Source organism: Chrysochloris asiatica, unplaced genomic scaffold (assembly GCF_000296735.1).
Source record: "Chrysochloris asiatica unplaced genomic scaffold, ChrAsi1.0 scaffold00007, whole genome shotgun sequence".
Taxonomy (NCBI): Eukaryota; Metazoa; Chordata; class Mammalia; order Afrosoricida; family Chrysochloridae; genus Chrysochloris; species Chrysochloris asiatica.
In genome coordinates this window covers 4568348-4584480 of record NW_006408525.1, presented here as the reverse complement: position 1 = coordinate 4584480, position 16133 = coordinate 4568348, and the positions used below count along the sequence as shown (strand labels likewise).

Below are 16133 nucleotides of genomic sequence, written 5' to 3'. Positions count from 1 at the left end.
ATAGCTACACTTTAGGTAAAGTGGATCAAGTCTACCACTATGTAAAACACACAGACCAATTAACGGATATCTTACAAATCTCACTCTTCAGATGCTGCTATAGGATGACTAAGGCTTATGAAGAGATGAAGAAAGTTAGCATAAATGAGCATTCCTTTCTCTGGAGAGCTTTAACACTTTATGGCTAATCAGTACTTTTAAGGCTCTCAAGTAAAAAATTCCCCAAATCCAATACTTGTGACTTTCAAGCAAGCCAAGCAAAATTGCTGGTTTCTCATTCATTGAAATAAGCTTTGTATATACCAGAGGGTAGGAGCACCTTGTACACACACCTTACCTTACACGCACACTTTTGGATTAGTACAACAAAGTAAGAAAGATGTATAAAAATTCAGTCCTTCAAGGGATAATTCAGAAATTGCCATCCATATAGAATACTTTGGCATCTTAATAAAAACAAAAGTTCTGATTTCAATATATATTAAAATTTTTTGGCTCAAATAGAAAAAAATTTTAACCTCTACATCATAATACCTTTCAAAAGGCTCCATGAGTAAATTTGGAGCCTTCAGTGTCATTTAAAAATAAAAAGCCACATGAAATCAGTGACTTCTGCTCAGAGTAAGACAATTCTCTCATGTATGAACTCAGGATTCTTAGGCAAGCTAAGGAGACTAACAATCCAATGTATCACTTTCTAGACAGAGCTTTTCTAATGCTAATTCCCCATCATTAACAATTCTCTTATTAAATCTGATTTGTAGTAATTAAATGATTAATGCTTATTAGCAGCAAAAATTCAAGTATTCTTCAAAAAAAAGAAAAGGAAGAACATGGGAAAGCACAAACAGCAATTTTCCCCAGCAAACTGTCCACTCAATCCCCCTGGGTCTTTATTGCTCCCAACTTCTGGCAGCACTGTGAAGTTCATTCTTCCTCCTGAACTAACTTTTCCAAATACACACTCTTCCCTTCAAATACTGCAACCGAAACTAACATTCTCTTAACTGCAAAGTCACAAACTACCAAAAGCCTTACCAGCATCTGGCCTGGGTCCATAATCCCTGTGACCTAAGGGAAAAGGGGGGAAAAAAAGCTATTTAAGGGAGCTCATCTGAAAACATTTTTAATAATTTTAATAGTAACCAAGGCATTAAAAGTCAAAACTTCCAAAATCCTGGAAGGTCAATCATCACATATTTATGAAATAAATATATAAATTATTTTTTATTGAAAGTTTTAAGAAATAAGATGAATGTCAACATATCTTTAAACTTGTCCCAGACAGCACCCGCCATTTTGGCATTATGCTAGTATCACTTTGGTTAAGTTCTGGCTGTGATGGCTGATTGGAAAACCTTACTAATTTATGAACACCATGTCAGCTACCTTTATACAAAAACATTTCGTCAATATCCAGTGAAGATCTCATTGGTCACCACAGACTCTTTTCATGCAAATTCACAGTGCAGAAACCCATTGGACTGTTTGAGATTAACTTTGCCTTTTTAATGTTTACGTTGATATATATATACGTATATATATATATATATGTATAATTTTTTTTTGTGCACACAACACACACCAGCCTCAACAGAGTAAGAAAGGGCTTTAGACTGCGTCTGCGGGATATTGGTGGCTCTTAGATTTATATAGCATTTCCACTGAAACATTTTGGGATACTCAGCACTTACCACCAAAATTTTTGAAGCCACCGCGGTCACCACCACTGCAGAGGAAAAATTGAAGAAATGATTTCTTCCTTAAGTCTCTAATGTGCTGAGCCCTGGGCTCAATCTACACTTAACTGTCACAAGTAGAGAGCCTAGGGAAACAGTAGCACCTCTAACTTTGCAGTAAGTTCCATTTCATAGACTTCAAAATGTGGTTTCCATCTATGCGTATTTCCATAAAGGTACCTTTTCAAGCTTACCACATCTAATACACTCTTATTTTAAAATCTTCCCAACCCCAAGCAAAAGGGATACTATTCAAACCGTAACTTACAACTGAATGAAGAATACTAAAACCATAGCAAATATTCATTCCAAGGGGATACAATGAGAAAAAGGAAAAAGACTAGAATAATATTAAGATTTTGATGGCAGAATGGGAGTGGTAAAAATTTGAATATTATGCTTTATTTTGATATCAAATAGTGGGTTTTATGAGATGAAGGAAAAAAATGAGGTAAAAATAAACACAAAAGTAAACCTGAATGAAAGTACTCCTAAAATTTCAAATCATCCAGAAATCTGATAAAATGAGGATGACTAAAAGAAAGCACAACTTTAAAGTGTCCTCCTACTTCATGTTGCTGTGTCTGTTAGGTGTTGTCAAGTTACTTGTACCTCATAGTGACCCTATGCACAACAGAACAAAACATTACTAGGTCCTACACCATCCTTGCAATTGTTGCTATGTTTGAAGCATTGTTGCAGCCACTAATTTTGTCAATCCATCTCATTGAGGGTCTCCTCTGTTTTGCTGACTCTCTAACTTTACCAAGCATGATGATCACCAGGAACTGGTCCCTTCTGCTAACATGTCCAAAGTCTCTCTATCATCACTTCTAAGGAGAATTCTAGAGCTAGATTTCTTCAAAGACAGTTGTTTATTCTTTTGCCAGTCCATAGCATATTCAATATTCTTTGCCAACATCACAATTCATCAATTATTCTTTGGCCTTCTTTACTCACTGTCCTACTCCACAACCATTATAATATATTACATCTCTTCACATCAGTTACTAAAGTTCATGCTGCCAAATAAATGTTCTGTGCATTGATCACACTACAGAACGCAACATGCTACATGCTCAGCACCACTGCCCACATGACAATGACTTAATCTGGAAAATTTCCACTGGCAGATAGTCAATGGCACTCATATACATAGCTTTATGAAAAATCTCAGATGGTTCCTCTTATCAATAAACTCTTTCAGTAGCCATCCATTATACCCTTGTTTCTGACTGAATTAAGTAATCACCCAAGATTCAAACCATGAGCTAACAAGGGAACAAAACCCACCAAAAGCTTTCACATTTAATCTTCTACTACTACTAATCTACTATAACCTAAGAAACTAAACCCTCTGCTGAGCCATTCAGAGAAAATTCACTCTAAGTGAGAAAGCAGTCTCTGTATAAGAAATCTACCCTTAATGCCAAATGCTAGGTATAGACACATGCATTCTAACATGCTATTCTGATTTCTAGAAAACCGGAGAGCAAGGTTATTTCAAGGCTACTTAGACACTGTGAGACACAGTCAAAGACAGCTTCACATGCATTGTTGGTTAAGTGTCACGGAATCAGATATGACTCAGTGCCCCAGTATAGAGTTTCTAAGGGGCAGCTGGTGGGTTTGAACCTCCAACCTTGTGGTTAGCAGGCCAGTGCTTATCTTACAGTGTCACACCAGGATTCTTCACATATATACAGCTTCCTAATTAAGTTTTTAAAACCCCTTTTTTAAAAGTACCCAAGTCCTCCTTAAACTTCTAAATGATATGCTTTATCATTAAGAAAAGCCAACAAAAAAGAAACTAAGATACCTCAGGTTTCTTTAAACATAACTCCAAAATTTGAGAGAAAAGAACTAGTAAAAATATTAAGTCCATGCTCTTTAGTTAGGAAGTATCCAGAATGACTTTTTAAATAGGAAATTGAGGTCACTATTTTCACAAACAAGTGCTAGAAGATATCTCTTTATGACTCTGCTGTCATCTTGATACTCCATTGAACACCAATAAAGTAAAAAGTACAATTTCATTACCAACTAGTCCCTAAAACTTTCATTTTGGCCAGGAATATAACTTTGAACAATAAAATACAGGGCACATGCCTTCAGGAAGAAAGGGAAATTTAAAGAACTGACAATTGAATAGGTTTATAATTCCCTATTGCTCCACATAATGACATTTTAAACTCAACCCATCTTTACTGAGCATTTCTTTAGAAAACAAAGCAGCTGAAGATGTCAACACAATGGCCATAAACATGGAAACAATATAGTGCACTGAAAAATGTACTGGCCTTCAAACCAAGAGACTCACATAAAAATTTGGACAAGTCAGTAATTCCATGGGCTTCAGTTTCCTCCTTTATAAAATAAAATTCTACATACATGTAGGATGTTCAAAGGGTAGTCCAAGAAATAGCAGCATGGACATAGCCTGGCAATTTCTCAGAAATATTGGAACTCAGGCTTCACCCCACCTACTGAGTAAGAATCTGTATTTTCACATAATTTGCAAGTAATTCACATGCACATTAAACTTTAAGAAGCAGTGGTCTATATGATTTCTAATTCTATGTGAAGTTTTCAAGTTCAAATGTTTCAATCAGTTTTTTCTTAATAGAAAAAGCACAAGTAGTTCTCATGATTAAATGGAAGACTTTTAGTTAAAAATTTTCCTTTCAAACCTTGTAATCAAATTACAAGTCCCTTTTCCAAATACTGAGTGTCTCATTAACAATTTTAAACAGAAAAGATTAGTGAACACCTATGACTAAAAATGTTACCAAAAACAAGCAAGCATGTACACAGGAGGAAGCACTGAAGTAAAGATATCTCAAGATGAAGTAGTAGAGGTGTGACACTGTAGGATAAGCACTGGCTCACAAAATCGGTTTAAACCACCAGGTCAGTGGTTCAAACCCACCAACCACTTCTCGGAAACCCTATACGGAGTGTAATGATTTGGAACTGACACCATAGCACTTAAAACAACAGCAAAGGTATTTAACAGAGATAAAAATAGAAGCATATTCATCCTTAGGGCCACATGTTCCCCTGCATAAAAGAAAAGGGAAATAAAAAACAACCAAGCTATATAGCCGACCCAATCATAAAGATAGTTCAAAGATCAGCTACCCTATGGCAGACTCCTGAGAATTCTTTCTCTGTTACAGCACAACATATTTAGAGAAGACAAGATTCTCTGATAAACTCTGAAGTTCCGATTTTAATTTTTTTCATCTAAATTTAAATATCTATTTAAGGCTTAAAGCTGCCCCCAAAACATAAAAAGACAATACTAAAATTATTATTCCTGGAAAATTCATTATCTAGAGAAAAAAGGTCCAACCTAAAAACTGCAAGATACTAGTTTTAAAATCTGCTATGGCTGCATTTTCACAATAGTAAATGCAGATTACAAATTTTGGGGTGTAAGGAAAAGAACATTAATTCTAAAGGCAAATGGCTCACTGGATTTAAATACCATTCCCAACAATAGGTGTATGTATATTTTCTTTACCATCTGGAGTCACATTTACCAACATTTTGGGAAGCCAAAATTGATATTCTAGAACTGTACTGTCAAATACAGTATCCACTAGCCACATGGCCCTATGTCCCTACTGAGCATCTGAAATGTGCTAGTCTGAATCAAGATATGCTGTAAATGTAAAACACAAAATGGATTTCAATGTCTTAATTAAAAATACAAAAAGAATATATCTAATTGTTTTTATACTGAAATAGTACTTTGAATATATACACACACACATATATATGCTATATATATGTGTGTAAGTGAAATATATTATTAAAATAAATTTCACCTAGTATCAAGTTTTTATAAAATTGTGGCTACTAGGAAAATTTTACATCACCTGAGGGTAAGTCAAAAAGTATTGCTACTAGGTCCAGTTCATACATGCATGGGTTTATTCCTAACAAAAAATATGATTAAGCATGTCTCTGCGGTCAGTAGATGGCTGCAAACAAATTCTCTTAGTAATGCATTTGTCTTAGTCTTTTTAGGGTTCCTTCAAAATAAAAGGATACTTTTTTGTGCCCTGAAAAAACTATTTTGAAGTTAGGGCTAATAGTAAATTTTCAACAAAACTCAAGTGGACATCTTCCCAAATCATTGAAGAATTACAAGTTTGCAGGAATGTTGTGCAATATAAAACAAGTTTTTAGATGGATCAAACATTTTAAGGAAGGCCTGGAAGACCTCAAAGAGGAATCAAGAGAAGATCATCAACCTTGAAGAATACTGAGGGCCTCATTATTCTGAAGTCCAGAAACTGGTGGAAGAAGACCACGAAATTACCACTGATGCAATACTTGTTAAGTGCCGCTGAGTCAGTTCCGACTCATAGCAACCTTGTATAGGGTTTCCAAGGAACAGCTGATGGGTTTGAACCACCAACCCTGAGGTTCAAATAGACCTTTCAGTCTAGCGCTTATCCTACAGCACCACACCAGGACTCCAATACAATAATGAAACTGAAATCTAACATGGCTCAGTATTTTCCATTTTATGCAAACATCTTGGCCTCAGCAAGCTTTCACCTCGATGTATACCAAAATCACTACACGAAGATCAGCTAGCTCAAAGAGTTAATCTTTCTTTCCATTATGAAATTATAACCAGGAACAGGCCTCGGATTTATCAATACAATTCAGATAGCAAGGTCCAATCAAAACAGCGGCTTCCAAGGTGATTTTCTGGGCCTGTTCAATATCATGGCAGAGAGGTCAGCTCAGATGGTTATGGCGACTGCTTTTTAGAACTCAAAAGAAATAATCTTGATAGATTTTTGTCGAGACAGACGACCCTGGAGGCTTATTAGCAAGTTTTAAAAAATTTAAATACTGGCTTAGTGAGGGAAAATAAGTCAGAAAAGTTGCCCCAATGAATTTTTTTCCATCACGACAACACAACTGCTCTTTCGGAAAGCAAAGGCCAGCCTAAGTGAATGTCAATGGGAAATCTTACTCCATCTACCCTGCAGCCCTGATCTGGCCCCTTCAGACTTCTTTTTGTTACCAAACTCAAAGAACATGATTTGAGTCTTCCAGGATGCCCTAACTGCCGTTTTGATGTGGTGCAAATTGAGAAGTACAGAATTCTTCAAGGACGAGTTAGAGTTAGAGATATGGAAACACCATCTTCAAAAAATATAGACTTATATGGAGAGTGTCGAGAAACAGCAGTTTCACATTTTGACATTTTAAAAATTAAGGTTTATATAGCAATACTTTTTTTACTTACTCTCATATGTCTATTGGATAGCACTGTTCTAGACTACCACCCAAACATATATGTACATTTTTTAAAGTTAATCATATTTTTCAATATGAAGTGCAGTGGCTGTGTAGGACTGCAATCTCAAGGTCAGTGGTTCTAGTCCACCAGTCACTCCTCCAAAAAAGATTCTCCCATAAAGGTTTACAGCCTCAGAAACCCTATACAGAGTTGCTGTAAATTGGAACCGACTCATCAGCACTTAACAACAATCATTCTTGTCAAAGGGTGAAAATATTCAGAAGTCTTGAAACTACACAACTACTTAGCTTGACATATAACCCACAGCCATTGAGTTGATTCCCACTAATAAAAACCCTTTCAGGGTTTCTGAGATTGTGATTCTTTGCAGGAGTGGACACCTTCATCTTTCTCCCAGAGTAGCTGTGGGTTTGAACCACCATCCTTACAGTCAGCAGTCCAATGGCTAATATACAGTGCCACCACTCACTATAATGTTCTGTGTTCTAGCAGACATTTTGTAGTTGATTAGTTACAATGTTGAAAAAACACTGGGAGAATTTATGAAGTTAAGCTTTTAATCCACTAAAATGTCAATGATCAACTTTATGTGACCACTAGAAATTTTATCTTTTTTGCTGTAATTGCTGTTTTCAAAGAATAAGATTTCCTGTAGTCCCATAATTTTCATACTTTTCTTCCATTATTTGGAAAGCTGACAATTTCCTTCTGATCTTAATTTGACCTCTAGTCATCAAGCAATCTAAGAGTCTAAAAATGTCCTATACTTTCCAGACTCCACCCTCATCCATAAACTATGCCCTTCTTTAAATATAAATCTAACAAATCAGATACACTTGAAACAATCCCCCAATAGGTATCTTCAACCTTGTTATTTTTAAGTAAGATGATTAGAAACACAAATGGGAGTGTTGATGAAGATTAATGAAAAAGTTTAGATACTGTGGTTCTAAAATGTAAAACCAAATGTAAAAAAAAACACAAAAAAAGGAAAAGTAAGAAACTAAATACCTAAAATAGAATTCAAAACCCTAATTATTAATTAAACCACATCTTGAGTAAGATGTGTGACACATAAAACTTTTACAAACCTCAATGTCAATAAATGAAGCTTTATTGAATACAACCACATTTATCAATTTACATATTGTCACAATTTCTGTCTGCTTTGGCATTTTATGGACAAAGTTAAATAGTGGCAACAAAAACTGTAAGGCTCATAAAGCCTACAATATTTACTATTTTAAAATGTTGCTGACTCCTAAAATAGGCCCTGCATGAACACCTCAATCATTGGCTATAGATCTCCCCTCCTCCACCATATCCCTATTCAACCAAATAAGCAGTTCTGATTTAATGTATTGGACTTCTGCAGAAGACTTCATTTAAAGGAATTCTACGCATACACAGCACATAACAACAAGCATAAAGCTTGAAAAAACGTAGTTCACGAATCAGTATCTGGACCACAGATTATATTCAAATAGATTGTCAAGAAGGTTATAGAAAGTAATTAAAATTGGACCTCTGGGTTGGTAGTAGTATAGACCCTTTTTCCCTCCATTATCAGGAGAAATCACTCAAGGTCCTTTCAGCCCTCTGACTTCAAGGAACATCGTCTCTCATCTCTCAAAGAAGAAAATGTATTTTTAAAGACTTCCTTACCCTTTTTCATCCCTGGCCTATAAAAGGTGGGAGTCTACCATTCTCAGAAGGTAATCACATAGTTTAACAGATAATCTATTAGGCTATAACAACCTTATAAAGAAAATTAAACCTATAATGTACTACAAATATACCATTTTAGGTTGTCCAATTATCTAAAACCCACTGACGGGGAAATTTAGAAATTGGTTAACTAGTTTGGGTTTCTCTGTAAGGTAGGAGGAAGGCTATAAGGAGGTAAGCACCATGTAACTTTATATTACTTATTTCATTCACATCCATATGATGGTAAAATGCTCTCTTTGGTAATCAGAAAGTATATATTTGTTTTACCTTAGTAAATTAACTTGAACTATCAAAATTACAAAATATATTAAATGTTTAGATTTTGTTCCACAATATCAAAGCACTGTATACTAAACAGTGAAGCACAAGTTAGTGAGATCAAATTCCTGGTTCACTTGAAAAAAAACAACAGTGCTATATGTAGCTGGTTTTATTTCTCAGGTCACAACAAGGGACAGACACTCAGTGACTAAAAAGCGAAAGAGTGAAATGGTATGAATATATTATTAATTATCAGTTAATGGGTCATGGCAATTTCAGTTCCCAAGGAACATAAGTTATCTTGTGTGTTGTCGAGTCAGTTCCAACTCACAGCCACCCTGTATAGGGTTTCCGAGAGCAACTGGTGAATTTGAACTGCCAACCTTGCAGTTAGCAGTCCAATACTTATCCTAACACATTACATCAGGGCTCTAAATTATCTTATGTCTATGTATTTTACACACAAATTTGCAGTCTGCAAATATCATCTTAATACAATAAATGTCCATTACTTTTTCAGTTTTGTTTGACAGAATTCTTAAAAATAACTTTTAAACCAGTTTTCATTAACAGGCTATAAGTAAATACCACAATCTGATAATACTAGCAATGAAAAACAAAATAAAAAACAGAATAAAAAAGTCACTCTTCTCCAATAGCTTAGTTTAGACAAAATACACAATGGTAAGTGGCACTACACTAAATTATTTCATTATTTACTTAAGAAGGGAGAAAAAATAGTCTACTTATATTAAATCTTACTCCATTTCCTAATCCCACACCTTTATATTCTGCTATTGTCTCCTACACACTCTCCTTCCCAAGGGAATTCAAGTCTAAGGAACAGCCTCTCTGCCTTCTAATCTAGAGGTCACTTACCTGTTGTTCTTTTAATATACAACATTTGGATTTTCCAGAGCCATCTTTTAAAGTTCAGGTTCTAGCTCTGGCAGGAAAGACTAAGTCAAGTGGTTTAACCACACCACAGTATGGGGCATTTTTCTACTGGTGTTTAAGACACACCATACCAGTTAACTGCTTACACAGACTATTCTAAGGTAATTTATGTGCCAACTTAAAACTGAAAATAAATTCTGAATCTCTTCCCTCTCTCTCCACAACATACTCTCTTTTAAGTCTCTTAACTAAATTAGATGCTGAAATCTAACCAACAATAATAACAAAGAAAAAAAGAAAAAAATGTAGGCATTTACACCTAAATACTTACCTTGATCCTGTCATAGGACCTCTTCCATCCTTGTCATATCCCCCACGCCCTCTACCTCCTCCCTGTGACCCGCCATATCCTCTATTATCTTCTCCATACCTACTCATATCACGACGGTCATCTACAAAAAGGAGAATAACGAATGTGTACCTAAGTAAATAACCATTGTCATTTTATGTTAACAAGCTTAAATGGCTCTTTAAGTCACATATTATGATCTTCAGAAAATGCCACCTGTGCACAAGCTATCATAAAAGGCAAGCTATTATAAAACCACTGGGACTTACATATTTTAAGAACTATTCAAATTGTGTCAAATGACATTTTGATAGTCAGATAGCAAAATAATTCTTTTGAACAGTGTAAATAAAAGTATACTCTTAGGTACAAGAACTCTGGCAAATTGGATTAAAAGTACATTAATTTTCAAAGTTGGGAGCGTGGTAGCTCTGTAGTAAACTATAAGATCTGTGGTTCTAGGCTTTTAGTCTACCAAATGCTCCAAGGGAGAAAGATGAGGCTCTCTGCTCTCACAAAGGTTACGGCCTTAGAAACCTGATATCGGGTCACTATGAGTCAGAATTGAGTCAATAGCACTTAATAATAACAATCTTCAAAGTCATTATTTTTTTCATCTCAAAACATTTAAATGTAAGTCAAACATGTTGTACTTAAGTGCCATAGAGTCGGTTCAAACATGCACAAGGAATAATTGGATTTTCAAAATGTAAAGGGATATATTTAATGAATGAGCTTCTACTTTTGCTCATTTATTTATCCAGTCAAGGATTCAATAAATATTTACTGGGCACTTACTATGAATCAAGCTTTATGCTAGGCATTGAAGGTATAAAAATGAATATAAGATCCTTGATCCTTAAAGTATACAGATTATTAATTAAGTGGTTATTTATAAGGTCAATGGGAAAACATAAGCAAGGATGACTTGCCCCTCTTAGACAAGGTTGTTGTTGTTTAGTGCTGTAGAGTCAGTTCCAACCCATAGTGACCCTGTAGAGGGTTTCTAAGGAGCAGCTGGTGAGCTTGAACTGCTGACCTTGCAATTCAAATGGCTTTGCAGTCTGACACATTAACCCACAGTGCCACACCAGGAGGACTCCAAGGCTAATACAAAATCTCCCCAAACCAAGTACACCACCACTAATCAAAAGGAGCTAGTAGCGGCCAGGTTGACAAAGAGCTAATTGACACAATGTTAATTCATGTAGTCAAGTTATCAAGAAGTTATGTGACTACTTGAGAGCTTTCATGAAATACAGAAATGAAAATCTAATAAATTAGTTTGATGGTCATGAAAGAACATCAAGGTCAATTCAGTTTAATTCTTTTCAAATTTTGTTAATCTTTTAATCCAAAACATGATACAAATATTATTCTACGAGCTAAAAACAAAACAAAACAAATTATAGAAGTCAGTATATCTTACCTTGTGTGTGGTGGCTGTAATTTTCCCTTTGTGAATGATAGGACTGCTGGTTTTGATTATAGGAATCATGCTGTTGATCATAATTTGACTGCTCATCATATGAGCCTTGATGTTGATCATAGCCTGACTGCTGGTCATACGAATCTTGCTGACCATAGTCTGACTGGTCATATGAAGGCGCTCGTCCACCTTGGCTAAACAGAAATCAAGAGATTTTACAGAAGGACTATGTTTACCAGAGCAAGTCAATGGAGACTGATATAAATATAAGATGCCTGACCAAGCTAAACCTCAATCATATTAAACACTATTTTCTACTGATAATTATCAGCTTTTACCAAAGTCTCCTTTTGGCCAGTGAATGCCTATCAAATAACAATTTTACTATCATTGAAGAGGTGCTACATCATGAGAAAAATCACAAAATACCTTTAAAAGCTGTTGTTGCTAAGTGCTGTTGAGTCGGATTAGACTCACATTAATCCTACACAGGATTTTCAAGGTTGCAAATTTTTATGGGAGCAGAAAGCCACATTATTTTTCTCCCAAGGAACACCTGGTGGATTTGAACTGCCAACGTCTGGTTAACAGTCCAGTGCTTATCCTACAGAGTTACTAGCACTTCATTAAAAACTGCAGTGAAGCAATAAATCACTATGGTTGTCACTATTTCCTTGAATTTAAAAATTAAACTACTACAAAGAACAATCGGTCTGATTCTTCAATAAACATGCTACAATTGTGCAGTGTTATTTTTAATAGTTACATTAAAAAGCTAACAAGCTAACTATCTACAACAGCACCTCTTAAAATATTTTTAGGCTTATTCTTTTAATAACAGATCCTCAGTAGAGATCCATCTATCTGAGACCGTACAGTAGATGTTTTGATAAACCGTCTAGCAATCAATTTTAGAAAACAGTAAAACCACTTCTATTTAAGTCTGCTGAAAAGATGACAGAATTTGCTTTGTGATGCCATTTGTCTTAATCTAAAAATTAGTCTATCAAGTAATGAATGAGATTGCTTCCTTATTATTTCTTACAATTCTAGAAGTAATCCTAAGTATATTCTAAACAATAAACCTGCTCACAGGTTGAGAATGTTGAATGGCAATTTAATGGGTTATGAGTTCTAGTATGTTTACTTTAATATTTAAAAATGAATGAAAAGTTTCAATTTAATTAAAAAACAATAATAAATGTCACCATCAAATCAATTCTGACTCATGATGTCCACATAAGCTCCACAGGCTGATTTCTCAGAAGCAGAACCTCAAGTCTTTCTTCCTAGGTGTCTCTAGGTAGACTTTTCATGTCCAGTTAACCATTTGTACACATAAATTAATCTTAATCAATTCACATTTTACTTTGCTTCAAAATAATCTAACTAAATCCAGTATGCTCCCAGTCACAACACATCAATGGTCAGAAGCCTAGCACTTGACTTTAAAACAGCTGTCAAACCCAATCTAACATTGCTCTTTGGACAACATTTATGCCACGCTTCTAGAAACATAACCTTATCAAAGAATTCTCTTTAAATTTAAAATTAACCTTTTCAGGGAGGGGCAGGAAAGAAATATGAATGGAAACAGGACACCCAGAGAGGTAGCGGGAAGAATGCTACTACATTGATGGAACTGCAATTAATATGATGAAACAAATACACGTATGAATTGTTGAATGGAAAACGAATTTGCTCTATAAATGTTGCCCAAACCACAATAAAAATATGTAAAATTAACCTTTCCTTTGCCTCTCTGTAAAATTAGGATATATTACTGACATTATATCACAGTAGGGGCCTGGATAAACACTGGACTGCTAACCACAAGGTCAGCAGTTCAAACCCATTAGCCATTCCTTAGAAACCCTATACCAGGTTGCTGTCAGTCAACAAACTCAAAAGCACTTAACAACAACAAATCTCACAGTGGTATCTGAAGATAAATTAAGCTAGAAACAAGTATTTCATAAAACTTTAAAGCACAAGGAGCTCTAGTAGCGTAGTGGTTACTAATCAGGCTAATCTCATGGTCAGCAGTTCGAAACTACCAGCTGTTCTGTGGGAGAAAGATGACGCTTTCTGCTCCCGTAAAGATTTACAGCCTCAGAAACCCTGTACAGGATTGCTATGAGTCGGAATCGACTCCACGGCACATAACAAGAAGTTACTATTATCAAAATTAGTAACAAATACAGGCTCTTAAAATTTGAAGGGAAAAAAAAAACTTTTAGTAAATATTCATCCAGCTATATTAACAAACAGGACTCCTAGTGTGGCGCTGTAGGATCAGCAATGGACTGCAAACCAAAAGTTCAGCAGTTCAAACCCACCAGCAGCTCCTCAGAAACTCTATACAGGGTTGCTATGAGTCGGAACAGACGCGATGGTACTTGTTGTTGTTGTCAGGTGTCATCGAGTCGGAACCAACTCATAGCGACCCCATGCACAGCAGAACGAAACAATGTCCGATCCTGGGCCAACCTCACTACCGCCACCACACTTGACACCATCAATGATGCCACCTGGCTGATCCATCTCGTTGGGGGTCTTCCTCTTTTCCTCTGACCCTCCACCTTACCCAGCATGATATCCTTCTCCAGCAACTGTTCTCTCCAGACAATGTGTCCAAAGTATGAGAGACGAAACCTAGCCATCTTGGCCTCCAAGGAGCACTCTGGTTGCACTTCTTCCAAAACAGATCTATTGGTTCTTTTGGCAGTCCATGGCACTTTCAGTATTCTTCTCCAACACCACAACTCAAAGGCATCAATTCTTCTACGATCTTCCTTATTCACTGTCCAGCTTTCACATCCATATGATGTTATTGAAAATACCATGGCTTGGGTCAGGCGCACCTTAGTTCTCAAGGTGACATCTCTGCTCTTCAATACTTTAAAAAGTTCCTGTACAGCAGATTTGCCCAATGCAACACGTCGTCTGATCTCTTGACTGCTGCTTCCGTGAGTGTTGATAGTTGATCCAAGAAGAATGAAGTCCTTGACAACTTCAATCTCTTCTCCATTGATAAGAATGCTGTTTATTGATCCAGTGGTGAGGATTTTTGTTTTCTTTACATTGAGTTGTAATCCATATGGAAGGCTGTGCTCTTTGATCTTCATCAGTAAATATTTTAAGTCCTCTTCACTTTCAGCAAGCAAGGTTGTATCATCTGCATATCTCAGGTTGTTAATAAGTCTTCCTCCAATCCTGACGCCACGTTTTCCTTCATAGAACCCAGCTTCTCGTATTATTTGCTCAGCATACATATTGAACAAGTACGGTGAAAGAACACAACCCTGTCGCACACCTTTCCCAATTTTAAAACACTCAGTGTTCCCACGCTCTGTTCAAACAACTGCCTCTTGGTCCAAGTACAGATTTCTCAGAAGTACAATGAAGTGTTCTAGAATACTCATACTTCTCAATGTTGTCCACAGCTTGTCATGATCCACACAATCGAAAGCCTTCGCATAGTCAATAAAGCATAGGTAAACATCCTTCTGATATTCTCTGCTTTCAGTCAAGATCCATTGGACATCTGCAATGATATCTCTCGTTCCACAGCCTCTTCTGAATCCAGCTTGAACCTCTGGAAGTTCTCTGTCAATGTATGATTTTAGCCGTTTCTGTATTACCTTGAGCAAAACTTTACTCGCTTGAGATATCAAAGAGATTGTCCAATGATTTCTGCATTCCGTTGGGTCACCTCTCTTTGGTACTTAACAACAACATATTACCAAATAAAACATATTTTAGGGGATCTTACATATGTGGATATATGGAAAGGTTTTGGCATTTTTTTAAATTAAATTTTTATCCCTAAAAAAGTAATACAACCAAATAGTTCAAAAAGAAAGTTAAGATAAAAAGGTATATACGAAAAGTCTCATTTTACAGACAGGTTTTTATTTAATCTCACATATAAGGAAAAGGTCCAAATTTTTCTAACATTTAAATCATGAGCATTCATTTACAACTAAACAGTAATTTTATAAAAACAAATTAAAAAACAAAGCAAAACCAAAAAAAAAACCCAACTTCTTCTAAAAACTAAGAGTTTGTTGGTGAAATCTAACACTCAAAAGATATTTCAACTGTCCAACCCAATGTTTCCTTACCCTCCTGATGATTCCGAGTTTTGCTGTCCCTGGTTATTATAAGACGGCTGGCCATAAGAGCTCTGCTTTTGGTTTTCATAACCACCACCGTAGGACTGTGAATAACCTAAAAATTGAACAGGTAAACCGTTTAATGAAGGTTATAATTTTGAAATCTCTAAAATAGAAAATTTAACAAACCAGTCCAACCTGATTGATTTTGTCCATAACTGGAGTAACCACCATAGTTCTGTCCATATGAAGAATCAGATGGTTGCCCATAGCCAGAATAGCCCTGAAATTCAGGTAAATACTCAAATTTTATCACCTA

General features: G+C 35.8%; 1 protein-coding gene across 1 annotated transcript in view; it reads right to left on the bottom strand.

The window, feature by feature from the left end:
- TAF15 (TAF15 RNA polymerase II, TATA box binding protein (TBP)-associated factor, 68kDa) overlaps positions 1-16133 on the bottom strand; it is a 35105-nt gene that overhangs the window by 8969 nt on the left and 10003 nt on the right. Inside the window, exons 4-9 of the mRNA XM_006833620.1 lie at positions 16013-16097; positions 15824-15929; positions 11697-11890; positions 10250-10370; positions 1695-1729; positions 1039-1071 (exon numbers count right to left, since the gene is read on the bottom strand). Coding sequence (XP_006833683.1) covers positions 1039-1071; positions 1695-1729; positions 10250-10370; positions 11697-11890; positions 15824-15929; positions 16013-16097 — 574 coding nt within the window. The remainder of the gene's footprint in view (positions 1-1038; positions 1072-1694; positions 1730-10249; positions 10371-11696; positions 11891-15823; positions 15930-16012; positions 16098-16133) is intronic.